The following is a 27121-nucleotide window of genomic DNA, read 5'->3' on the forward strand; positions in this document are numbered from 1 at the left end:
TTGGTGTGGTCGTAAAGTGATAGAACAAACAGAAAAAAAAAAAACCTGAATGTGCCAAACAGTAGTCTGCTTTCTGGTCTATTATGTAGAATGGACTCCTAAGACATTCCAGCAAATTCAGTAGCGACTTCTTGAAAGAACTTTATTTTTAAAGGCAACATGGGGAAGAAAAAAAAAAAAAAACAGCAAAAGTAAACGAAAACGTCAAAAAAAGATATCCCTTTAGAAGCATGCCAACACTTGTCACCAACCATGACATTGAATTCAGTTTTTATTTTGCTGCTTACACACCGTCATTCCTCTGCCGTGCAATGTGTGCAAGGTGTTATAATGCCTTGTGCTGTCACCCCTCAGGGAAGAGTTTGCTTATGCGCTTTTTGTTGTTGTTTAATTGTTGCATTATTATTATTATTGTTGTGTGTGTGTGTTCAGGGATGCTCCACCGCGAATGGTTGAAATTAAGGTATGAATATACATCACTGAGTTCTCACAGAGGGGGCGGGGGTGTGGGGTCAGGTCACACATTGACCACTGCACCCCCGAGGTTAAAATCATATAACTCACACAAAAATAAATATCACCGTTACAAATCCCATCTCCAAAAAGAAAAATCGCAGTTTTATCTGCACTCAGAAAAAAAAAAAAAACTAAATCTGTTTTAGATGAAGGTGTCATCAGGGTCCCTCTTTGTTAGCAAAACCAAATATTCTTATGCAATATTGAAATCTGTTTGGGTTGTAGTATTTATGCTGTACCTAAGTAATAATCTCTGCTCTGATGCACAAGCCCTGTACCACGAGTAAAACCTCAGTCTCCCAGCAGAACAAACTTTCCAGTCTGGAAAAAAGTGCTAGACAATCCAGGAAGGAGAGGCCCGGCCGAGAGGATGAGGTGTGTACGCTCAGGGAGGAGACAGCTCAAGACCCTCACACACACACACACACACAAGTGAAGAGGTGGAATTTTCCTGATATTATTTATTCTATTTCCTTAAACTGCAGGAATCTTGCTTGATGTTACGTAAAAAGAAAAACGCCCCCTAAAAGGAGAGTGTGTTTGCGTGTTTTGTAATATGTCCTACGGTATAAAAACGAGCAATATGGCCTTGTGGTGTAATTACGGGTTTGACTGACTTGACTCCAAAATGTTTCAAAGTGATAGATCCGCTGGACGCACGAGTGTCCCAACTTTTCAGCCTGTACAGCGACGTCTTTCTGTACATTCACACTTTCGTTAAACGAGGGATTGATGTGTGCTAAGTGTGCTCTTCAATCAGTGTATAGTAAAACGGTCCTCCTGTCTCTGCTCTGTTGTCTCTCTGTAAAAAGCAATAGTGTGTGTGTATGTGTGTGTTTGTTGTCAGTGTGATTTAATAAATGAAGAAAAAAAAAGGAAAAGAAACCCAGACAAGGCTTTAATAATTACAAAGGAACAGGGTCATGTGGACGAGAAGGTCTTGATATATATTTTTTTCTTTGTTTTTCTTGGGGGGGGGGGGGTAGAAATACTGAGCTCAACGCATCCTCAGAAGGTAGCAGTTAAAGTGTGACATAACGTCTTCAACAATGCGACTGGATTATGGATTTAGAACAATAAAGGTTTAGTCATTAAGCCTTTATTACACTCAGTGAAATGTTAATTATTGTAATGCTCCACAACACTTATTTGGTTCACACCCCCCCCCAAATTGTTGATAATAATAATAATAATTCTTTCATTGTATTTCATTCTAATTTTTCTATTTTTATCAAATGGTTGAAAGAAGTCAAAGAAGTGGTTTTAAATCCCTTTAAAAAGTACAAGTTATTAAATGTGGTTCCTTGTTTTTCATAAACTGACTGACAAAGCGAGGGCTCCTGCCACTAAATTGTGAAAATGTTATGTCACGCTTAAAGTTTGGCCGTCACGTTTGAACAAAAAAGTGTCATTATTCCAAAGCACAGCTGATAAGGATTCAAAGTAGGAATATAGTTTTAAAGAGAAAAAACAAATGAAAAGCAACTTTTAGCCATATTGAATGTCAAGCAATAATATATGTCTTTGTGTATAATTTTGGATTTTTCTTTTGTTTCTGTGCATATTGGTCTTTGAGCATCTGCATGTAAATACACCTGTTATTTATCATGTTTGGGTTGTATTTTTGATTTTTCTTTTTTTTGTTTGTTTTTGTTGGGATTTTTTTAAGTTGCATCTGGATATTCGACCAGGTGGAGAACCACGAACTTGACACGGCCTGTAAAGTTGATTCTGTCACTCTATTGCTCGCTCTCATCCTCTGCTGTTCACTCACTATTTTTAATAATATTGATCACCTGTATAAAGGTAGCTTCTTTCTGTATAGGTAAGAGGGGAGGAGGAGGGGGGGGGAATGCTACTAAGGCCTACCCAATGAGAATATTTATGTGTTAATCAGTTCCACTATATTGTATTGATAACTCTAGTTTGCTTCCCTCGTTTAGGATTAGTTAGTTTTAGGGTGTGCTGATTTATTTTGTGTGGTGCTAGGTACGTTTGTGAACAAATAATTGATTGCTAAGCCTGGCCACCCCATTAGTTTATTCATTTCAATGCATACAGTATTAATCTTGGTATTAGGACTCGATAAATACTAACGATAATGAAAGCGATAGTGGTTAAAGTTACCCAGACAGTGCCTGTATCAGTGTGCTGGTCTTGGGATAATAAGGCACTTATTTCCTCCTGACTTAGAGCAAAAGTTAGTATTTGCTAAGTATTTTTATTCAAACTGATGCAGCAGTGGTTTATTTCTATTTGTCTGATCTTGAGTTTTAAATTTAGCAGCAAGGAAACTCTGAGGCTGTAGTTTAAGTATTTACCTCTCTCGTTATCTGCGTAGATCTTCACGTAAATGCAAGGAAGCGGAGGCGGGAATCGGGCAGTTTGCGTTTGTTTTGTCACCCATTCGGGAAAGAGAAAGTGGACACGGAAGGCCGTTCGGGGACAAAGTTTCCTCTCCACTGTAGCAAATATGAATATGCTGGCAATAACACGCAGTGTGTCACACTGAGTGCCTCTCGGTGTAGCAGAAGCGCATACATGGTCTGTTTTTTTTTTGTTCTTGTTTGTATGTTTTTTTTTTTTTTTTGGGGGGGGGGGGGTTTACAAACTGTATACTGAAGTGATTATGTGTTTTGTTCAATTCTCATGTTCACAAACTTGTTTGTTCTTTTTTTTAATGTGTTAAACATTGTCATGCAGTGTTAAACGATTTCAGCGTACGGACTCATCCCTCTCACCTTTTTTAGTGAGAAATAAATGCTCAGACGCAAGTTATAGCGTTTAAAAAAAAGTCAGGCAGTCCACTTCTTTTTGTTTTCTGGGATTTTTAACACTTAATGCACTGTGCGTTAAGTATTTGGATACGTGTACATCTGGGTTCCTTTCATGTTTTGTGTTCCGTGTCGGTGGTGTAATGAGAAAAGGACGGTTGAAGCGCAGGTGGAGTCTTTTGTTTTTTTTTTTTTCGAGCAGGAGCAGTGAAAAATTGAGGGGAAGCGAAAATCAACGTGCTTGTCACCAATCTTGAAGTCACGTTTGCTACTGATGTTGAATTCGGGGGCCAGATGCTTATGTATCTTATGAATCCAGCTCTTTTGAACTCTCTTTAGCAGCTAGTCAATTCACAAATGTAGTTTTGCTCCTTCTTGTCTGATGATTCTTAAATATGAAAATAAGTATTTTGATTCATTTTGTAAATACGGCTGTAAAGAAAAATAAGAAATTTAATGTTGTCTTTTAAATACTTTTCATTCTAATATGAATGTTGTTATATTGTACTTAGAAACTGTACCTTTAATATTACCTTTATTAAAAGTGCATTGGACACATCGGTTTTAGATGTGCTTTATGTGCTGTTATCCCATAATAAAATTTACCGCTTGTAATGGGCTTTTCTTTCTTGGCTCTTTTCTTGTCTTTGTTGTTCCACCTGTTTTACAAATTCACTTAGGGGGAAAACTTACATTTGTGCTCCCAGAAATGGTTTCTTTATTTTTGTTGTTTTGACCAAATAGGCCAAAGAAATTACAGAAATTTGCAGTCATACAATTGATTTACATTCATCTTTTTGTTTTACATACTAAACACATTTAGGGGGAAGACAAGGAATAACTAAATTGTTAATTGTGAAGTGTTTTAATGATTTATATCATCATTCACCTGAACTTAAAACAGAATAGGGACAAGAACTCAGGAACGTGTGGATTATTTTAATTCATATTTCACATTTATTGAGGCACCATAGAGATATTACATCAAAAATACTGTATGAGAAGAAATACAGGACCTTTAAGGAGAGTGTAATTGTTCAAATGGGACACAATTAGATTGGCTTACAATCATATTATATATATATATATTTTAGGAATGAAATGTATTTTTATGAATGCTGGGGCATTCTACATTACTGTATCATAACATTTGTAATGATGATGGGATGATGGGAGCTAATTGTTGTCGCACGTAGGTGTTCTTTTGCACTTACCGGCCTCTCGGTGTGATGGTTCGGATTAGCTCCTTTAACTTTGTCTATTTAATTACTTTTGTTGTCAAAAAAATAAACGTTTATTTGTGAATCCATTGAATAGGTTTAAACAAAAACATATCATTTTGAAATATGCCCTCAAAAATTGCTACCAACATGCAGTGAAAAACTAAAGACTTCCTTTGTGCCATACTTGAATTAATTAGTGGGTTTCTTGTGGACATGAAAACCACCGAAACAGGGGGAAATGTATTTTTCTTGCTGCAGAGCCACTGCATAAGTGTATCTCTGTTCATTTATGGCAGATACATCTTTCTCCAATGAATAGCAGAAGGTACAATTAAGCTGTGCATCCACCTGTTAGCATTCATACAAGAGAATAATGGCTTAATGTTCGACTAAAAAAAAGGCCCAGATGTCTCAAAAAGGAAATTAGATGTGAAAATAAATTATGACAAGATCCTCATTATTTCAGACCATATACTTTTGGGGTGACATCTTTTGTTTGGTAATGTGCAGAGAGCTCAATAAAGTTTGGGCAGCACTACGTTCAATGTATTATTAAAGTACAGTAGCTACTTATCGATGAACCACCGAATAGCGGCCAATTTTGTCAGGAGCCGGAAGAGGGCAGCACTGTGTAACAGCGTGACAAACGTCGAAATCATTTCCAAAGACGAAGAAAACCAACCGGGGTCTTTGCTAATCGGCTAACTGGCGCTTCATGAGCTTGTCGGTGGTGCTCGCCGCTTACAGCGATGGACCTGCTGTGGTGAGTAAATGTTGAAGTCGTTTCGCAGACCGAAAGAAGACGAAGTTGTTGTTCTGGTTGTCAATAAATATGAATACTGTGCATGCCAGCGAAGAAGCTCGTAGCTTTACTGTATCTGTAGTAAAGGAATGAAGTACAGTAAATACTGTATTACAATTTAATTGGCTGTCATTGTCGTCGTGTATAGACAATTTACAGTCGTGTTTGTAGTAAATATGTAGATTTGAAATTCATAATGGAAGACGCTGTTAACGTTAGCAAAACTTACATCAAAGGTCCTACGACTCAAGTAAAAAATAGTCCTCCAAATATTTACTTGAGTACGTGAGTATTAAAAAAAAAATTAAGCACTCAATTATTGAGTGTTGATTTGTTTTTTTAAACGGGGCTTGAATATCGTTTACATATTTTCTTTTTTTTTTATAGAAAAACGGCAATTGCTCAACAATATCACTTTGAAGACAATATTTGAAAAACATAAAGTTCTACAAACAAAATTCGGCCCAAAAATTGACTTTGTTTTCACACGTGAAATAGGAAAACTTTATTAGTTATATATGTGAATATGAATTTGTCCCTCATTTTGGCAATACCTCCGAATGTAGGAAGACATGGATCCGAGTCCCGCTATTGACAAAAATGTAAACATGTAATTGCACCTGGTGGTTGGCGAGATGAGCTTGAGGCGTCGTTCATTCCCTGCAACCCAGCTCATCTGGTGCTGCAACACTCTTTGGTGCACTTCTTTCCCTCCCGAGCTCTCCTTGCATGTGTAGGATGAGGTGTGCAACACAATGTATAATATACATCGAAGTGGGAGTTTAATTTCACCATGAGGTACACCAATGAGTAAAATTCCTGTTTCCCCACCCCCCAAAAAAGGGATGTTACATTGAAACCACTGACAATAACGACGTAACATATCCTTCAAATAATTTTACTGTACCGTGGCACGAGTCGGATTATGGTAACCTCAATTTATAGTTCCTAATATTTACGTCATGTCAACCTGTTTGAAAATCAACTTACGGTGTAAAGTAGCTCACATCAGTACCTCATCTAATTGTAATTGTTAATGTACTGTACCATGAACTGAACAGAAATGCATAAAATGTCAACATATATACAATACACTAATCTGCAATGCAAATTCCTTCAAGGGAGGAGTCTCCTGTCCCTGATGGTCCTTTCTTCACTAAAGAGGTTTACGATCAATTTTCCCTCGCACCCACTACAAGAGAACTGTGGGCGTCTCTACAAAGGTATGCTCATGAATCGATTAATGACCTAAATACTCATGTATATATGTCCAAAAGTATATTGACAGTGACAGTTTTGCCATTATACCTAATTAATTTTAAGCAAGTCAATCTGGATGCAGTTTCAGTTTCTGCTCTGATTTAAGAGGTAAAGGATAGTCAAAAAATGACTGTGAGCATTGAGTAATTTGTGCTGTTTATGCAAAATAGCTTGAATTTCATTGATGACAGACACAAAAATAAAATATTATTTTACCAGACTCATTACAATCTTAACATTGAGCTAAAACATCAACAAAGATAAAACCACCAACTTTACTTCCCAATGAATTGGGACAAATTTTGCATAAACTTTGTTTCATACAAATTTTGTGCCTCATTGTTTGGTAGCTAAAGGAATCAACATTTTACAGAGTGTTTGGTTCCATCCATTACTCTTTTTCTAGCCATCTAGTTTAACTTTTTTCATTAAGTTCCATTGAGTTCCAATGTGCACCCTTCAAGATTAAAGGCTCCACACTTGGGAAGATAAGTTACCGCTTGCACATATAAAGCATTTAACATGATAAAACAGTCTCAAATAACTCTTTTAACACGACTCTTCAATTTTTAGGTAAAACATTAATGCATCTTAATTTTTGTGAAACGTATTCAATGAAATCGTAATGTCTCCACTTTAGTCACATCCTGATTGTTTTATTTGCAACCCATTGTGGTGCAAAACAAATGCTCAAAACAAACTCAATCATTTTCCATATAACTCTATGTACATGTGCTCTTTAAAAAGCTGATTGATATTCATTAGTGGGACATGTCAGTCACTCCAATAATTTTTGCTCTCTCCTCAAGCCCTGCACAGAATGGCAGCACAAAACCAGAGTCTGCTACCAAAGAGTTGAAAGATCGCAGCAGCGTCAGTAAAAATGAGTTCTGGCGGGACACAATGGACACGGACATTTCCTTTACAGACAATGCTATAGATGCGCCGCAGGGTAACAAGAATGCTCGAAAATCGTCTGTGCAGCTGAAACAGGTAAAGAATGAGGCGGAGGGTGTTTTTCCTCAACCCAGACTGCCCTTCCCGCGCATGTCCAACCTGTCCATCAAAGAGCAGAGGGCGTATCTTGACTGTTTGTGTAGCAAGAAACTCAGGGATCCTCCCCAGGTGATGATGAGATCTTTCAACAGTCATTTTCATCCGGCTAATTCTTGTCGCGTTCATTGTTCTGAGGATTATGCTCATACTTCAGGAACTCAAGGCCCGAGTAGACCACGAAGTGTTGCAGTTTCAGACGTACTTGCAAGATGTGGCCAATATATGTGCTGATGACTACAATTTCATATCACGGGGAGCCTTGCAATATGCAGAGGTATTTCAGTGACTTTTTTTTTTTCTCGTGTCTGTAAGTATCAAACCCAAAATGTTTTTATGTTTAGGATTATTTGAGGGGTCGTTTGGAGTGTATTCACACATTACCTCAGCTGTATCAGATATACGAGATGACCAGTTTCTACGGTGGAACATTCAACCCGGGACTGTCTCTCATCTTTGAAAAACAGCTCGTTGTCATGGTAATGTATTCTGGCGGGGGCTGTTCCAGACGTTTTTGGACCCGTTCTATATAATGTGGTTGCTGCGCTGTGGTTTTAAATTCAACTTGAATTGCAAAAGTGTTCTTTTTATGTCGGTTCATTTTCTTCATTTCCGTATTTGGACCCTTTGTATCTCCCCAGGGCAGTGTAGATATCACAGGCTCTGTGATTGTGCCTGCTGATGCACAGCTTGCAACGGATTATCAGAGTGTTTCATCAGAAAATCCTCCATCCAAAAAAGCTAAGGACATGCACGCTGTAAGCAATTGTTTCACTTTTTTTAATTACTCGGTTAAAGTAAGTCGCAAAGATTCTTTTTGTGACTGCTAGAGTACGGATTCATGACCGCGGGTCTTTTGTGACTTCATTTTGGCTGTTGCAGTTTCTTCAAAGGACAGCAGGGGGTGTCCAAGTTTTCCTCACTGCAGCTCTTGTCTTTCTTTGCAGGCAATTAGCAGTGACGATAATGTTGCGAAGCTGTGTGCACGCTACGAGCCGCACGTGTGTCTCAACCGAGAGGCCCTGGTCAGACTATTGGACAACCACGGCCCTGACTTTGCTGAGAAATGGGAGCTTCCTGTTTCTATTAAAGAGAACGATGGCAAAGGTGGCAACAGCAATTGTGATATTTGGGGTTGAAACTATGGGGTTTATGGCACAGTCAGTCCTTGGTTTATAATCCCATTCCATTTCGTAACTTGAAAATCAGAATATCCTGTAGTCTACAGTAAGAGTAAACTTGACTAATGTAGTAGTGAAGTCGTTTTACTAGTATAGTAGTCTTCTTCTTTTCCTTTCGGCTTGTCCCGTTACGGGTCGCCACAGCATGTCATCTTTTTCCATCTAAGCCTATCTCGTGCATCTTCCACTGTCCTCATGTCCTCCCTCACAACATCCATCAACCTTTTCTTGGGTCTTCCTCTTGCTCTTTTGCGTGGCAGCTCCATCCTCAGCACCCTTCTACCAATATACTCACTCTCTCGCCTCTGGATATGTCCAAACCATCTAAGTCTGCTCTCTCTCACCTTGTCTCCAAAACATCCAACTTTGTCTGTCCCTCTAATGAGCTCATTTCGAATCCTATCCAACCTGCTCACGCCGAGCAAGAACCTCAAAATCTTTTTACTAGTATAGTAGTAATTACAGTTCATATTTGTGTGTAAAAATAGTGGTTTGCTGTATAAAAAGGAAAAAAACTAACTACAGCATGTCTTCTTGTGGCGCAAGATGGCACATTTTTGTGCTGTGAGTAGCACTAACATTTTTGCTTCCAACTTACGAAGAACAATTACAGATTTTACTGTTTGTAACCGAGAATCCTGGTGTTCTATGCGACAGAAGAGTATCCGCTAGGACAAAGGGGAAAGTTTATAGAACAGTGGTGAAGCCGGCCATGATGTACGGATTAGAGATGGTGCCACTGAAGAAACAACAGGAAGCAGAACTGGAGGTAGCAGAAATGAAGATGTTGACGTTCTCACTCGGAGTGAGCAGGTTGGATAGGATTAGAAATGAGCTCATTAGACGGACAGCCAAAGTTGGATGTTTTGGAGACAAGGTGAGAGAGAGCAGACTTCCATGGTTTGGACATGTTCAGAGCCGAGAGAGTGAATATATTGGTAGAAGGGTGCTGAGGATGGAGCTGCCAGGCAAAAGAGTGAGAGGAAGACCAAAGAAAAGGTTGATGGATGTTGTGAGGGAGGACATGAGGGCAGTTGGTGTTAGAAAAGAAGATGCACGAGATTGGCTTAGATGGAAATAGATGACACGTTGTGGCGACGCCGAACGGGATGAGCCAAAAGGAAAAGAAGACTGTTTGTAACCTAGAAACGTCATATAACAGGACCAAAAAGAAGTAGAAAGAAAACACCTTGTAGTAAAACAAGAAAAATCTTATACTTTCTTTGTCATAAACAATAGCGTAATGACACCTTTGTTACTTGTAACAAATCTCTTCAGGTATTACTCAGAAGAAGACTGTTTTCATAGAATCACCCCTAATGGACAATGAAATAACCGTGAGGGAAAAGAATCTCATCTACCATGAGGAGAGTTTAAAGCATGCCATTAAAAAGAGTGGAAAAAGAAATGCGTTCCACTTAATAACGGAACTTTCTGTGGACGACCAGAAACCCTCACCGGTATTTGTCTCTAACACAATTCACATTTGTTATTATTTTTATTCTTGTTGTTATCAAGGACTCCTCCATATCTGTTTTCAAAACAGGAGAGCTACCAAAGAAGGGTGATGTCTTTCAACAGTGACAGCGTCGACTTTGGGGTGGACCTCACTGACCTGGAGACTTTTGGAGAGGCACCAACCACAACACCCTCCAACACGCAGAAGAGAGAGAACAAGCAACTTTCATGTCTTCAAAGTGCCAGCTCACCACTTTCAAAGAAGGCAAAACAGCTCAGCGCGCCTCTCGGCAATAGTTCACAAGAGGAGAAGCTCGGCTCATTGAAGCAGATGACGCCGATGCTTGTCAGGGAAACGAATGAGGCAAAGACTACAAAGCCAGGATACGAGTCTGATAAAGATCGTGATCAAGACCTGGCAGATGCGGAAGAATCTGAGAATGAGAGGCTGTATATTGATGATGCTGCATCACCATGTCAAGCCACGACCCCCACGATGCAATTTACGCCTGAACCCACAACATGCCTCGCCTCTGACAATCCACCACAGAGGCAAGTGTCGAAAAAAGCTAAGGCCCCATCTGATCAGCTGGGAGAAATCTTGCGCATGCAGACAGCCATGTTCAGCACAGCCAACGACACAGCCGCCAAACACCCCGCCTCGTCCCTGGAGATGGTCTCACCCACCCGATGTGTCGAACCCCCGCGCCAGCCGCTATCTCTTGTGAAACCCTGTGTGACCTCTTACTTGGAGAGTAACCGGCACCAGAGTGGAGAGGCCTCAGCTGCTCCTCCGCTGGTTCACACGAGCTCTCCACAGAAAAGTCAGTGTTACACTAACGCCATGCTCCACATGTTTTTGTCATCTTTTGCCCTTCTTCCATATGCATGCTATGTTTTAGCTCACGTGGGGCTACGGGAACAATTAAAAATCTGTTTTCCTGCATATATGTAGACCAGGGTCTGTGGGACATTCTGGTTTTCGATTTACGGTCTCAAAACTCCAAAAATAATCCTTTCTTGTTCTCCAGAGGGGAAATTCAACAGCTTTGCAATACGTGCTGCATTGCATTGGATGCAAAACTTTATTTATAATATCAATATTTTTTATAATTATTCAATAATGGTCAATAGATTTATTGTAAATAAAATGATAGAAAAATCAATATTATACATTGTACATCTAACATGAACATATCTTCTAAATGTTATGCCCCTGCCAAATTAAAAAAAAAATAAAAGATCTCACACACATACATATAAATTACTGCTGAAGACCCCATGAGAAGGAATTATTTAAAAATGTTTTCCATACAGGTGGCACGGTGGACCAGCTGGTAAAGCGTTGGCCTCACAGTTCTGAGGTCCTGGGTTCGATCCCGGGCCCGCCTGTGTGGGTTTCCTCTAGGCACTCCGGTTTCCTCCCACATTCCAAAAACATGCAACATTAATTGGACATTCTAAATTAAATAGGTGTTTGTGAGTCTGGCTGTTTGTCTCCATGTGCCCTGCGATTGGCTGGCAACCAGTTCAGGGTCTATCCTGCCGTTGGCAGCTGGGATAGGCTCTAGAACTCCCCGCGACCCTCGTGAGGATAAGCGGTGAAGAAAATGGATGGATGTTTTCCGTACACTTAACAGTTCCTGCTTTTTCCATGCAAGCACAAAAGAATGAGGGAAGAAGAAGTGATTTTTTGGGGGGGGCAAGTGATTTAGTGAGATAAGGCCTTACATAGCGGTTGTGTATAAAAACCCATTAAATGAAGCTCAATGAATTAAATGTTATTTTGCATGTATGAATTGCTTACATTGGGACAATAACCCACCAGATCTAAAACATGGAGGTGAAAAATTGGCATCCACTTCGTAACCTGCATTATTGCCACCTAGTGGACTGAAGGGAAACAGCATTACCTGGTCTGGTTTCTAATCCGATGAACCGTATAATTACAGCTATACAGTATTCTTGGTCTTGACAGATGTCTGTCATTTACTGAGTGTCATTCTAACTTTTAAAGATAAGTATAACTGATGTGAACTTAAAAATACTGTTGTGGTTACTGTAAAATTGTGCACAGTTTCAACATTTCATTTGGTGACGAGTAATGGTATTTGTATCACACTTTGTGAATGACTGGCCCAGTGTAATGGATATGGAATTTATGCTCATTATTGACACTTGACCTGTACTTTTCACCACCCTGTACAGAAATATTGTCTGAGGAGCTAAAGGCCGGCACTGAGAATGAACAAGACTACACGGCCCCAGACAGAGGCAACCTTCTCTACAAACTCTACAGTCTCCAAGATATGCTCATCCTCGTGCGCAGCTCAGTCCCCGTAGCTCAAACCAGGAAAGTAGCTGCAAATGCAAGCCAGGTATGCATGCCGCCAAGTATGAAAATAATTTTGATGTGTTTTGATCTTACATTTCTTTATTCTTTAAACCAGTTTGTGCCAGTGCATGTTTTCCCCAAGCTGGATTACCAGCTGTGTCACGGGGTGGAGTGTCTGAGTAGCAGTGAAGCTTGCAATCTGTGGACGGAGACAGCACTCCACTCCACTACAGTTTCCTTTATAGGTAAAAAGAAATCATATTTTTTATTTTTTTTTTCAACTTATTTTTAAATTGAAGACTAGTTTTGATGCAGTGGAATATTCATTTTCTTTAAAAGCTTACAAGTTGTAGTTATGTGGCTTTACTGACATTTTTTCCCCTCACATTGAACGCAGCACAAACTAAGAGAATAGTCTTTAGATGACTCACCACCACCTCCCACTGGAGACTGACTCAAGTTTACTCTGTTGCCATAACAGCCACAGCCTAAAAACAACCTCAGACCTCTAGATATTTTTCGTTTGTTAATAGGTGGTCATCATATGGTTTGGATTATGTTTTAAAACTTTTCAATATATAATCCAAAGTTTATTTTTGCTGGCTCTTTGAAGTCCCGGTTATTGCAGCTATGGAAAAACGTGTGCTACCCTGGACAACTTATCTGATAACATATTTTTAGAAAAATACTTCATATTCATGCACTTTGCCATAGGCGTGTCAGCACGTTCAGGCTGAATCAAAAAAAATGAATGCTTACGTAACTGGCCCGGCTGATACAAGACTACATGGCTCATGCGTCGTCATGTGGGCACCCACTGACAAAGACAAGAGTGGATTATAATTTTAATGGTAGTTTCATGTTAAATATGAGCGCAAGATAATCTACATAAAATAAAAATGCCTTTTCTAGAAAGGTATTTCCCTTTAAGAAAGTACACCTAGACTAAACACGTAACCTCGATGAAAGACATCTACAAGTATCTGAACTTGTTACCTGTATAAAAGCACCTTTCCAGAGAATCAATTAATCAGACACCACCAAGCTCTCCATCATGGGGAAGACCAAGGAACTCTCAAAGGGCTTCAAGAACAAGAGAGTAGACCTGCACAAGCCTGGAAGGGACTACAAGATAATTGGTAAGAACCTGCGTGAGAAGGAGACAACGTTTGGTGCAGTAATTAGAAAATGGAATGAACATAACATGGCTGTAAACATCCATCCTTCTGGGGCTCCTTGCAAGATTTCACCTCATCGTGTATCAATGATTATGAGAAAAGTTGGGTATCAATCCAGAAGTACATGGGAGGAGCTTGTGAGTGATCTCAGGGCACCTGGTGCCACAATAACCAAGTAAAACAGTGGTCACACACCACGCCATAATGGATTAAAATCCTGCAGCGCCTGTAAATTCCCCCTGCCCAAGAAGGCAAATGTACGAAGTTTGCCTGCATGAATGGTTCAGAAAATGATTGGGAGAAGGCAATGTGGTCAGACGAGACAAAAATCGAGCTGTTTGGAATCAGTTTGACACGCCGCGCGGGGAGGAAGAGGAATTCAGACTATGACCCCAAGAACACCATTTCCACCGTCAGTCATGGTGGTGGAAGCATTATGGTTTAGGGATGTTTTTCTGTCAAGGGGACAGGTCAAGTTCACCGCATCGAGATTAAAGAAGGACGGAGCCTTGTGCCGTGACAATCGCCTTCCCTCGGCAAGCAAACTTCAAATGAGTCGTGGTTGGGGCTCCTAGCACGACGGTGACCCAAAACACACAGCCAGGGAAATGATAGAGCAGCTACAAGAAGAAGCACTTTTAAGGTCGTGGTGGGGCCTAGCCAGTCTCCAGACCTAAATCCCATTGAAAATCTGGGGAGGGATCTGAAACTTCGAGTTGCTATTCTAAAGCATTGAAATCTGAAGGATTTAGAAAGGATCTTCAAAGAGGTGTGGTCCAGAATTCCTCCCGAGAAGTGTCCAAACCTGGTGATTAACTACAAGAAACCTCAGACAACTGCCCTGGCCGACAAATTGGTTCGCCACCAAGCACTAAGTAATTTTTTGATTATTATTATTATTGTTATGCTTGTGCTTATTTCCCTCATTGAATTGCAACAATGTTTGAATCTTTTGTTTCATAAGATTTTTTTCATGAGATTTTCTTTATGGTGTACTTTCTCTCCCTGTTAAAATAGACCTACTGCTAAAGTTATGGACCATTCGTGTCTTTGTCAGTGGGCAAACATGGAACATCAGTATCAATTTTATTTTTGTTTCTAATTCAGTTTTGTTGAAGTGGAAGGTGAGAAAGGAGAAGCCGAGTGTTTCTCCCCGCACTGTCAAGCAAATCATCACAGACGCTTCAATCCTTTCTCAGCACTGTCTATGTTGTTGATGGAGGAAAACTCTTGTTGTCTGCACTCATTAGCTTCCTCTCTATCCCTCTGTCCCTTTCTTTCTGTGTAGCTCACATCAATCCGCACACTTCTAAAGTAGCACTGCTTAGAAGGCTGCCTGACTCGTGGAGAGACAACATCTCCTGTGGGTTCAAGTGAGTTGTCGGATTTGCAAAATGATTCAGATGAAACTAATCAGCCTCCTGTGATGATTCCGCTCATGACTTAAAGATAAAACTTGTAATGCAAGCGGGGAATCAGGAGAAACACAACAGCCCAGTTTTCATCACTCACATCCTTTGGTTTTGTCAACCTAATGAGTGTTGATATTGACGAGTGTCTGTCCAACTCAACAATGTGACGCATGGTTATCTTTGTTCACAGGCCAGTGAAGTCACTAAATATTCTGCACCACCTTCTGAAAAAGCTGACTAAGTAAGTTGCTAACAACACGAGACATTGGAAAAAGAAACAAAGACTTTGGATTGTTGGTGCTAAGCCGCCACTGTATTGCTTTTCTAGGTCTTTTCGGGTCTTGTCACTAAATAGTCAATCTGGTATTGCTGTGGGAATGACAGAGATGCAGTTCACATCACAAGGTGTTATTCATTCTTAGCTATCATAAAAACTTGTCAAGAAAAATTAACTACTGCATTCTGAAATAAAGCACTTCTCACCATTTGAGGAGGGCGGACAGACTCACAACGGAGAGTGAAAATGAGCCGCTCGTTGCCAAGCTTCTCTGGTCTGCTTATTAACAGAGCTGTTATGCTCTCAGCACCGCTATTTACTGTTTGGTAAAATATATTTGTGAATGTAATTCATATTTAATGAATTGTGTGTAAGACTCATTGTCGACTGAATAGCCAGACATTTTCCCATGTAGCAGAGAGTCCCGTTTACAGAGATGAAGTAAAACCCACTTAAGTTGAGTTTATCTTTTAGGTTGAAAAGCACACATTACGCCTGCATGATAATACTTGTACTTCCAGTTCTTTTGTTTAGTTAGATTTTTTTTTTAGACATATTTCTGCAGAAGACTGGTTGCTCTCAAAATTGAACCCATTTTGGGCCATTTGACTTTCGAGGGTTCACTGTCTATGGCTAAGAAATCTTGACATCAGCATATTTGTTAAATGGGCTTGTGTTCTTGCAGTTCATTACGTGAGTTGTTCGTATGTTCTGCTTTAAACTTAATTTAAGTCAGGGTCAGGGTTGGAACTGTGACACTCCTCCGCTTATGATGTTTTTGCCATGATTGTAGACCTCCTGACTAACAGTAGATGTGCCACATTCTACTTTTCACATTCCAGTCACTGGAAGAAGTCTCACTGAATGCCATAACACGCCCTCAGTGATGCAATATGTGTTTCTAGGATGGAAGAAGGACAATATCTGATCACACACAAACCAGGAGAGCCTTTTGTGACCCTGTTAAAAGCGACCGATGGGAAAGCACCTCGAACGGTTTACGACTTGCACCAAGTCCACGTGGGTCTCCCCAAGCCCCCCGCCTCTGGCCGCGTGCCCTGGATACCTGTGGATCCCACGGTGGTTCTGCCCTTCCACAAGAAGCACGGCCGTGTGCCCTGCACCTTCCCCCCGCAGTCTGCGCTACAGGTGAAAAATACAGTTAAACACACTGTAAATACACTCAAGAACACGGGAATCCCTTAAAAGATATGACTTATCAAATATGTCTCTTGATGAGCTTTGAACAAGTTCTTCTTAGACTGGCTGAACCGGTGCCAATGCCACATGCCTGTAAGTGCAAAATTAGCAAGCAGGAGTTGCAGCCTAAGCTGCACGTCTCAACATAGTTTAGTCTAGTCACTTCAGTGGCATTCATTTCATCTGTGTCTAAAATTCTTCACATGGCAAATAGGGAAAATCGTAAATTTGCATGTGATATTGTGGTTGTTTTGGCTTGCACTAGATGTTGCAAGTGCCATTTGAATCATACAAGCAAAGCTCATATATTTTGGACTCTGTTTCTTGCAGCAGGCTACAGGACATGCAAGTGTGGCAGGGCTGCCCAAGACGGGAGGGAAGAAGAAAAAGAAAAACAACCGCACAGCGAAACGGAAAAAATATATTAAAAAACTCATTCGGCATTCTGTTTAAAATCAAACTGCACATTACCTGTGAGTTTTTGTATGATGATCGAAACATTTGTGTAAACTAGAGATGTTTTTCTAATGCATTTATTTTTGTATAATTTCTCAGCTGCAATTTTATCAAGAATTGGAAGAACAATAAAGCTAGAAGCATTCAAAAGGATGTGTGGTCACCTGATTGGATCACTACGTGAGCGTAAACGTTATTGAATAAAGATTAGGAGCTCCCCCCTGTCAGGATCAACTTTGCAGTGGCTGCTTGTTCAACTGGGTGGAGTCAGGAATGGGTGAGAAGTGGAAGAGGGGGAGGTGAAAGGGGAAGTCCTTGCAGTGTCGGGAGTCGCAGTGGCGTTAAATCCCCACGCCCTTAACTCCCAACACATCAACAGGAATTCTGGGTTGTGCCAACTTCTACAAGTTAGGTAAGTTTCATTTTTGTTCAACATACAACTGTGGAAAAGAAGTCTTTGTTGTAAAATAATGTTTTTAGGACCTTGGAAGCGAAAAAAAAAAATAGCTGATTCATCAACTAGCATGAAGTGTGTTTGGGGAAAATATGTTGTATATGTTGTTACTTGTGTGTAGTTGCCAGTGTTTCGGAACAATTCCCTGATCTCACATTGCCTCCACATGTGTGACTGCTGTGTGAATTCATACTGCAGTTCAGGGCGTGTCCACTCTGTGTGTGTGTGTGTGTGTGTGTGTGTGTGTGTGTGTGTGTGTGTGTGTGTGTGTGCGCGTCAATGATTAAGCAAGTTACCTCTACATTATAATAACTGCCTTGACTGAGAAGCAGTGAAAACCACATGGGAGCCTGAGGGCTACATAATGTGTCTTTAATCCGTCCATTATGGGATGGCAGAGTGTACGGGAGAAGAATGTGATTACATCAGTAGACTGAACAAAGGTGTCCCACTCTGCCTCAGTGATGGGATTATATTGATACGTGTTCACATGACATGTGACTTTTTTGCAGGACAGTGAAAATGGCAATGGTGGCTGAATTCCTGGGGCAGCTGTCCCTCAATGCTGCGGTAAAAGCAAAAAATTTTACAGATTTTAGACCTTTTACAGGCCATTCTTTTATCATATTGTTTGACTTGTCTTATTTCACCCCACAGTCCCCTGACCCAAAATACCCCACTGTTGTTCCCGCTGTAGACTTTGACCCTGAAAAGGATGCTGCGAGGATAGAGACTGCTATCAAAACTAAAGGCAAGATACACTCAGTACTATTGATTAAATGTCGCTGAAGTTTTCTGTACGGACTGATGTTATTTGTGAGTCAGCATCCTGGCTTGGAAAGAAAGGGGGGGGGGGGAGTTTGGGGAACTGCTCCAAGTCTGTCTGTGACATCAGTACCACCAGAGCGCTGTGCAAAACAACCATTGGAATCTCCTGGTTACAGTGAACAAGCACTCCATTTTGCGAGAATTATATTATACTTTGTCATTAGTTTCTGTAAAAGATTTGGTCATGGTGTATTTGCGTGAATTTTATTATACCGTACATTTACTAAACAACTGAGCCTTTGTTTCCACTAAGACACACCAGTGTTTAAAAGCCGTAAATACCGTCCGTCTGTTTCATGACCTGGAATAGTTGACAGATGAGTTTACTTCAGATAAACGTTTTTGACTTTGCCTAGCTTTAGCCTCAAGGCTAGATAGATAGTTAACACGGCGACAGCTGCCATTCAGATAATCCCAAAATTCCCACATTTCTGACGTATATGTTTGTTTAATATGATTACCGATTCCCAACATAATCTGAAATGAGATTATGTCCATCCCACTTGTACTGTTGCAGGCAAACACCACACAGTAATTCACACCTTCTTTACGTTGGCTATCAATAAGCACTTGAACAAAACATTGTTTACCGCCAACATGGCGGCCTCGGCGGTCTCAAAAGCTGTGTGACGTCGTTGGCAAACTCTCTGTTGCGCTGGTCCCCATTAAGGTGCCGACCCCATCTGACTTTTAAGAAAATGGCAGTGTCCACCCTGGACTGGTCGCAAGTCAATGGCAGGACACAAACAACCGACCATTCACATGAATCTTTATTGAACCTAAAATGCATGTTTTTGGCATGTGGGTTAGGGTTAGTGTACACACTAAACCTTCACAAGCACGGAAGAACATGCTTTTTCCACAAAGCATGACAGTGTTTATACTCCTACAACTACACTAACCAATTAATTAAGTACCTCACTGTCCGTGTTGATCCAAATGTAGCCTTCCTGACTTGATTTTATTGTTGTTTTTTTTTTTAATACAGCTCGTTTTGTGTCTTATTAAAGTCAAATTACTGTTCCTCAGGTGTGGACGAACAGACCATCATTGATGTCCTAACAAAGCGGACGTACTCTCAGAGGAGGGAAATTGCATTTGCTTATGAAAGGAGAGCAAAAAAGGTAAAGGCTGTTTATTGCTCATATTTGGACTTTAAATGAATTTTTAGCTTAAAATGAATGAAACCAGCGTGACAATAATGTGATATTGTGGAGGCTCACTTGAGGTGACCATAATATGATACCGCTGTCTTTTAGGACATGATCTCAGCTCTGAAGGGGGCACTGTCGGGGTCCGTGGAATCGGTGATCCTTGGCCTGATGAAGAGCACGTCCCAGTATGACGCCTCAGAGATTAGAGGATCCATCAAGGTACACGACATATTACCCATCCAGCAGGCAGGCTCATTACAAGAGCGCCACTACCCTCTTGTGGCCAAACGACAGTATGCGCCTTTTTGCATTTTCTGATGTAACCTCAAAAGTGTTCAAGCGAGACTCGGATCTTTCTTTCAGGGCCTCGGCACTGATGAAGAAACGCTCATTGAGATTCTGTGCTCACGCAGCAACTCTGAACTGCAGGAGATCAAGCAGGTCTACAAGGAGTGTGAGTAATACTCATCACCAATGGCCCTTCGCAGCCATTTTTTTTCATTGCAATTCCTCCAAACTTTCACACCACCCATATTAGATGGCATTTGCAAAACGTTCGCAATTTAGCATCGTGCATTTGTGTAGGATACCTGGTTGAGGATTTAGGGGGGTATTCCCCTTGTATAAGTTCACTGAAAACTAAAATACATTTTCTGCTTGAGAATGGTTAATACAATATTTGATTTCAGATGGAAAAAAAAAACTGAATTGGATATGTGCGAAACTTGCCAAAGTTTAGTTCAAAGCTTCAAGTCATCAACCCAGAGTTATGAGAGTTATCGCAACATACACGGGGAATCCGCTAAGATTGCTTTGGTCATATGACATTCCACATATTGCTGATACAATTTGAGGGGGGGGCTAGTTGTGACTTTAATTTGCGTCGACCACTGAGGGACATATTGCCCGACATGGCAACTTCCTGAGATGGGTGAAAACGGATTCTTTTTCTTTCGGCTTGCCCCACAGCGTGTCGTCATCTTTTTCCATTCAAGCGTATTTTGTGCATCTTCCTCCCGCTGTCCTCATGTCCTCCCTCAGGGAAAACTGATGAATTCACATTTTAATCTTGTTCCACAAATGCAATATTAATCAGAATATTGTGTTGGAGGAGCCCATACAATGTATTGGCATTAGTTCCCCTGTCAGGCTGAATTGCACAGCCCTTATTCTAAAGGTAAACACATTTAAATTGTGGAAAAATAACAACTAAAGCCTTCTCCTCAAATAAAGGCTGCCTGTTACTTTCTGAAGCTGAATTAGCGGCTACTGTACAGTATTTAGCAATTATATTGTGTGTATCCGCAACCTTGCGGTTGCTTCATCTAAAATGGAAAACTTTCCAGTGTTCAAGAAAGACCTGGATAAAGACGTAGCAGGGGACACTTCGGGAAACTTTGCAAAGCTGCTGCTCGCTCTGGTGCAGGTGCGCTCAGACACTCACGCCAACGCCGTTGTTTATGTTCATAATTTTGAGACTGAAGCCGTACTTTCCTTCCGCGCAGGCCAAGCGAGACGAGCCGTCCTCCGTGGTGGACTATGAAAAAATTGATGAAGACGCCAGAGTAAGTTCTGTCCACACTTCGTAACGCTAACAGATTCTTATTTACAACATCGTCACATTTAAAAGTTGTGATTTTTAAATTATAGTTGTAATAAAACATGCAGCGCTCCTTTTAGGCACTCCTAATAAAAAGCCCTTGATTGCTATTTGCTTGGTACTTAACGTCAGAAGGACTTAAGAGGACTATAATTAAATTAAATGGCACTTCCAAATGACTTTGCAAAGGGACGGGGGTGTCATTTGGGCTCCTGATCCTTTTTCTACCATCAATTACTTCAAATTCAGCAGACTTGGATGATAAAACTTTGCTAATTCACTGCCGTCTTGTTGATTCAACACAGAAACTCTACGACGCTGGTGTGAAGACCAGAGGGACAGACGTGGCGACGTGGATCGCAATCATGACAGAGAGGAGCGTCCCCCACCTGCAAAGAGGTTCAGTGCACGTTGTTGTTGTGTTTCGAATGCAGGTTGTTTGTTTGTTTTTTTAAACCGAAACAAAAAGTGGCTCATGAAGTGCTTGTGTCCTTGGTAGTGTTTCAGAGATATAAGAGTTACAGCCCCTACGACATGCAGGAGAGCATCATGAAGGAAGTGAAAGGAGACTTGCAGAAGTCTTTCCTGGTTCTAGGTACTTATGATTTAAACATAGGACGTGACTTGCAGTGTTATTTGTATGATGATTTATTTTGGGGTCTGTTTCTTTTTTCCCAGTGCAAAGCTTTGAAAACAAACAGCTGTACTTTGCCAACAGACTGCATGACGCTATGAAGGTAAAAGAATGCGCTCTTAGAATAGTTACCATAATTTCTGGCCTACAGAGTGCACTTGATTATAAGCCTCACCCAGTACATTTTTAAAGGAAATACCATTTGGTACATACATAGGCCGCAGCCGTGTAAAAGCCACGAGTGCCTACATTGAAACCGACATTGCAGCACGAAATATTTACAAAGTAAGATGGTACACAAAGAGTTTAACGCTAGCGCCACCACGCTAACAGGGCCAGTAAAAAAAAAACAACAAAAAAACATGCTGGTGAAAATCACTGAGACACGGCAGTAACACACTAGCGCAGCGCTAACAGGGCCGGACCGGTAAAAGTCACTTCCTCGGCACATATATTCCACCGGTCTCAGGCTTACCTTTTCTGCTCGAGTGCCACCTTGCGCTCATGAGAAAAAAATGCACAAATTAGCCGCATCACCACATAAACCGCAGGGTTGAACGCGTGTGGAAAAAAGTCGTGCCTTATAGGCCGGAAATTACGGTAAATAAAAAATGTTCACTACATTTGTGCACCGATGGGGAAATCAACAAGTCATCAGTTAGATTACGTGGATATCTTCACTTTGTAATGAGGACGATGAGTTCATATAGATCATTTTTATTCATTTGGGCGTCTAACGTGATTCTTATGAGACTATTAAGCCCCAATGTAAACCTGACCAATGTTATACACTGAACAAAAATCTAAATGCTACACATTACGCTTAATATTGTTCACAAGTCTGTGTTAGTGAGCATTTCTCACGGGTGTGGCATGCCTGTGCAATATTCATGTCATCAGCATCTTGATATGCCACATGGATTATCTTGAAAAAGGAGAAATGCTCACTCACACAAATGTAAATATATATATATATAAACATAATATTTGAGGGAAATGTCCTTTTGTGGAGGTAGAAAAAGTTTTAGATCTTGCAGTGGAACTCACAAAAAAATGGGAGAACAAAGAAAAGTGTTGCATTTAAATTTATGTTCAGTGAATTATGTAATAATAATATAATTTTATTGAAATACTTGTTTGTTTTGTGTTCAGTTATTTTTATTTTTTTTTTTTTGCTTATTTATTGGGCAGCTAGGTGAGTTAGTGGTTGTAGGTTCAGAATGTCAGCCCTGGCCTTCGTGTAGGAGTGTGCATTTTCCCCCCATGCTTTGGGAGAGCTTCCGCCTACATTCCCCCCCAAAAATGCAAGTTAGGTTTATTGAAGACTTTTAAATTGTCCATAGGTGTGAATGCAAGTGGGAATGATTCAGTTCAGAGGTGTCAAACTCAAGGCCCGGGGGCCAAATCTGGCCCGCCCCATAATTTTATGTGGCCCACAAAGGCAAATTATCAACTTCCATGATTTTTTTTAAAATCTGAACTAAAGTTTCAAATTGTCATATCATAAATTATAACATTGAGATATTGCAAGCAATATTCTGTGCACAAACAACAGCAATAGTTAAAAAAAAACCCATTACCCTTGATTTGTGAATATAAAACTCGCTCATAAATTTAGTTAACTCGCTCATAAATTTAGTTTGTAAATATGATGAGGTGAAAGATTTTCATGGTTTCACATTCATAACAGCCCTTTGAGGGAAACTGTAACTACATTGAGCCCCGCGACAAAAAAAAAAAAAAAAAAAAGAGTTCGACACCCCTGATTTGGTTCATCCCACAGATAATTCGATGGGGTTGAGGTCAGAGCACTCGAGTATTATACAGATTTTCGATTCAATATGTTCCGTCCTAATTTGGCCATGATTTCGTTTCATGTCATCACCACGGAGTCTGATGGATCGACACACGTGTAAGGACTTCTGCATGTAAATATTAAACCGCTTTAACGTCTATAATTTTCGAGCCTGACCTTTTTCTGAGCATATCAGTGAGGAAAAAATATTCTCAACACACCCCACGAATAATCTATTAGGGGCATAATGGGGAGGAAATGCTCCAATTCATTCTACTTTGTCAATATGCATAAAACCTGCTTTAGAGTAGAACAAGTGCAAATCCAGGAAGTGCTGACATGTTGCCGCTGTGTTTAGAGTAAAGGAGCCAAGGAGAAGGTGGTGAGCAGGATCATCGTGTCACGCTGTGAAGTGGACCTGAAGAAGATCTGCTCGGAATACAAAGCCCACCATGGCCAGTCTCTTCAGAAGACCATCATGGTGAGTCGACTAATGTTATTTATTTATGATGTTGTCTTGTGTTGCTATACAAGCAGCAGGATTTGACGGTGCTCTGTTTGTGCTCCCTGTGCAGGAACACACTAAGGGAGACTACCAAAAGGTTCTCCTGGGCCTCTGTGGACCAGAGGAGTAAATCAATTGATTAATTCGACAAATGAAGATAACTGGACCTAGAATGCTAAATCAGACTTTTTTTTTTTTTTTTTTTTTTTTTTGTTGCTACATGAAGAACATTGATATCGTTGAAGCAAAATCGCAATAAAGCAGCACACAGTATTATAAAAAGCCTTTCTTCTAATCTGTAGTTACCGTTTACATCCCATAGAGGGCGCTGGAGTAGCGTTAAAAACGGGCCGAGATTTTTAGTTAAGGCCTCACTCAGTTGATACAGCCGCTGATTTAAAAAAAAAAAAAAAAAATGCACGCTGTCGTTTATTTCTGTTATATTACAATGGAACCACACATTCTACATGACCTTTGCCTTAATGCCCATCACACATAAAAAAGGGTGAATGTAAGCTGTCAAAATGTAATTGAATATTGCTCAAGAACAGTTTGCAATTTTTGAAGAATTAAATTGATAAATGAATCGGGATGATAGCAAACACATTTTGTGACTAGCGTGGTACAAGAGTACGTACCAATATCTTCCTCTTTTTTCCCCCACTATGAGAATCTATGAATATGATTTAATCATTAGTGTGTTTTTCTGTGTTTGTTTGGTGCTAATATTTTAATTAAAAATGTTAATTTTACCTCCGGCAAAGATGATTTGCATAGCACTAAACAAGCGTATATACAGTGTTTCTGCTGTTTAGTTTGCGGTCTCTCAGGATGGAATAAGCAGCACAGTGTTGTCAAGGCATTTCTACTGAAGTATAAGGAAGGGGGAAAAAAAAAAAAAAAAAACATCCCCAAAAGGCAACATGACTTGGGCTGAACACAGCGATGAGGAAGCTAATGAAAATAAGTCCTGAAGATCAAACACGCTTTTTTATATTCTATTTGAAGAGATTAAATAATGTTTCCGTCAAACTGTTTTTCCCGAGTTGAGCCTCTGACAAAAGAATGGACTTTGATTTTAGCAAGACATCAGATTTATGGTCATTTTGGAATAATACTGATGACAACATTAGTCCTTTGTGACACTTTATGTTTATAGGTAATAGAAAAAATAAAATATAGCATAAAGTAGGCTAAAACAGTATTTTGCAAGGGGGGGGGGATTTTATGCGCCAATATGCTTGACAGATTAATCACTCCATCATAAAGAGGAAAGTACCGCCATATTTCCTTTTTTTTTTTATATATGGATGTACAACATGCTGTTCTGCTCAAGGCCAGCCCATGGGGACCGGCGGCGGACCCGAGGGGAAGTCGCTTCTCAATTGAAACCGTGCAATTTACTGTCCCAAACGCTGACACTTTATCATTCAGAGGACTTTAACCCCATGAATGTCAAGCAGCGAGCATGCTGGGAAGGCGCCGGCACGTATCTGCATTACCATAACCACAGCTTAGCAGCCCCCCCCCCCCAAAAAAAAGGGAGAGTCATAAACACAGACATTTCCAAGTAGAAGACAACCAACTACATCCTTTTTTTGTTTCTCAAAAAAAAATGTGGTGGCACACCCACCACGACTTCTTTTGATGCCAGCAGGAACAGGAAGTCAAAGGAACCCGGTGTTTCCTGACCTTTGTTGAGGCAAAGAGCATATTTTAAATTAGAACGCTGCTTAGTGTCACATTATATGTAAAAAAAGAAAAAGTAAATAATTTGGACATTGGTGCCTTGACATTTGGCTTAAATTCATGCAATTTAAATCATTCTCCATTGAAATGATTCTATTATTCCACTCCAGTCCCCCCCCAAAAAATTAAAATGTTTTAAATTCAGAACTTTTTGCTTCAATTCAAAGGGAATTGTGCTGCTCCTCCTGTTGTGTCTTTAGCTGTAATATTAATCATTCCTCGCAGAGGATAAAGAATAGATCCCTGTATTATCTATCTACCGTTTGCGTTCAAATATGTGTTGCTTAAAGGTTTATAGTCATGTCCTGGTTCTAAAGTGCCACTGTCATGAAGTGGATGATTTTTAGTGTGTTATTAATGAAAAAAAAAACAGCAGCCGGTATGGACCCACCCGTTTTTTCACCACAAAACATGGTTTTGACATATATGGCTTTTTGTAACACCCGCCATGAAAATCCTCTCGAGGGATTTGTTTTCAGGTGGAAGTGACGATGGAGGCAGTAGTGCGCTCAAGCGGACTCATTTCTTTGTATTAGTTTTCCCCGCGGGGAGATAGCTCGTTGTTCCTTCGTGTTAGCCAAAATGCTGACTCGTTACATTGCTGGATATTGCTCGAACACTCGGGAGGATGGATTTACCATTCATAAGTTTCCAAGAGACCCTGGATTGCACAGGTACAGAGGACGAGAGCTTAATGGGTTCCAAATGACAGGGATGTATGTATGCAGCTACTAAAAAAAAAAAAGAATAGTTTGGGCGGGACCACGTAATCCGTCTCTCATAACGTAACAAAAGATCTGCGTACGTATGACAGGGGTGCTAAATGTGTCGACGTGTGCGTCGGACGGCTTTGGCGTCGGGCTCACCGGTGAAGGCTTCCGCGTTATGCCTCGCGGACGAGCACGGTTTCGGCCGGGCTGGCTCATACATACTGCCTGGGAGTCTGTTGTTAGTTAGAAGTGATCCGCATATCATCTAAATATGGCTCGAAACAATAGGGTAACATTGCCGGACACTTTACTCGATTGTGAGATGTTCTCTTCTTCGAAAATAGCTTTCGTGTCTGAAGGGGCGCGTCCCATAGTGGGGGCCACACTGTGTTTTCAATGGCGAATGTGGAGGGGTGACGTCACAGGCAGTAGATGCAGCCAATATGGCGACCACTTGGATGTCGAATGACGCTTCCGTAACTTTGCGCATGGACGACGCGCTCTCCCCTCATATTTTTTTTGTGTAAACATTGTAGTGAATAATGTCATAAGTCTTGTTCATTTCAA

The 27121-nt window shown here is 40.5% G+C and overlaps 2 protein-coding genes across 5 annotated transcripts; both read left to right on the forward strand.

The window, feature by feature from the left end:
- The first annotated feature begins 5130 nt into the window (after nucleotides 1–5130).
- Nucleotides 5131–17416, forward strand: ice2 (interactor of little elongator complex ELL subunit 2). Of its 3 annotated transcripts, XM_061822879.1 has the most exons (16): nucleotides 5131–5276; nucleotides 6437–6538; nucleotides 7385–7700; nucleotides 7786–7905; nucleotides 7973–8107; nucleotides 8270–8386; nucleotides 8576–8735; nucleotides 10088–10269; nucleotides 10356–11091; nucleotides 12476–12645; nucleotides 12718–12847; nucleotides 15069–15153; nucleotides 15383–15433; nucleotides 16375–16618; nucleotides 17000–17142; nucleotides 17225–17416. In XM_061822879.1, exons 1-15 carry the CDS (start codon nucleotides 5263–5265, stop codon nucleotides 17120–17122), a joined length of 2685 nt encoding a protein of 894 aa, XP_061678863.1. In that variant the 5' UTR covers nucleotides 5131–5262; the 3' UTR covers nucleotides 17123–17142; nucleotides 17225–17416. The 3 variants fall into 3 exon arrangements, with proteins under 3 accessions (XP_061678863.1, XP_061678862.1, XP_061678865.1); XM_061822878.1 differs by having other exon boundaries at nucleotides 17000–17416; XM_061822881.1 differs by having other exon boundaries at nucleotides 17003–17416.
- Nucleotides 17417–17443: 27 nt separating this feature from the next.
- Nucleotides 17444–24751, forward strand: LOC133502269 (annexin A2-like). Of its 2 annotated transcripts, none has more exons than XM_061822883.1 (13): nucleotides 17444–17537; nucleotides 18092–18149; nucleotides 18237–18330; nucleotides 19437–19531; nucleotides 19667–19780; nucleotides 19925–20015; nucleotides 20908–20987; nucleotides 21067–21126; nucleotides 21467–21560; nucleotides 21661–21756; nucleotides 21840–21898; nucleotides 23949–24071; nucleotides 24166–24745. In XM_061822883.1, the coding sequence occupies exons 2-13, from the start codon at nucleotides 18102–18104 to the stop codon at nucleotides 24223–24225; spliced, it is 1014 nt and encodes a 337-aa protein (XP_061678867.1). In that variant the 5' UTR covers nucleotides 17444–17537; nucleotides 18092–18101; the 3' UTR covers nucleotides 24226–24745. The 2 variants fall into 2 exon arrangements, with proteins under 2 accessions (XP_061678867.1, XP_061678866.1); XM_061822882.1 differs by lacking the exon at nucleotides 17444–17537 and adding an exon at nucleotides 17856–18022 and having other exon boundaries at nucleotides 24166–24751.
- Nucleotides 24752–27121: the final 2370 nt, after the last annotated feature.

This window comes from Syngnathoides biaculeatus, chromosome 6 (assembly GCF_019802595.1).
Source record: "Syngnathoides biaculeatus isolate LvHL_M chromosome 6, ASM1980259v1, whole genome shotgun sequence".
Lineage (NCBI taxonomy): Eukaryota > Metazoa > Chordata > Actinopteri > Syngnathiformes > Syngnathidae > Syngnathoides > Syngnathoides biaculeatus.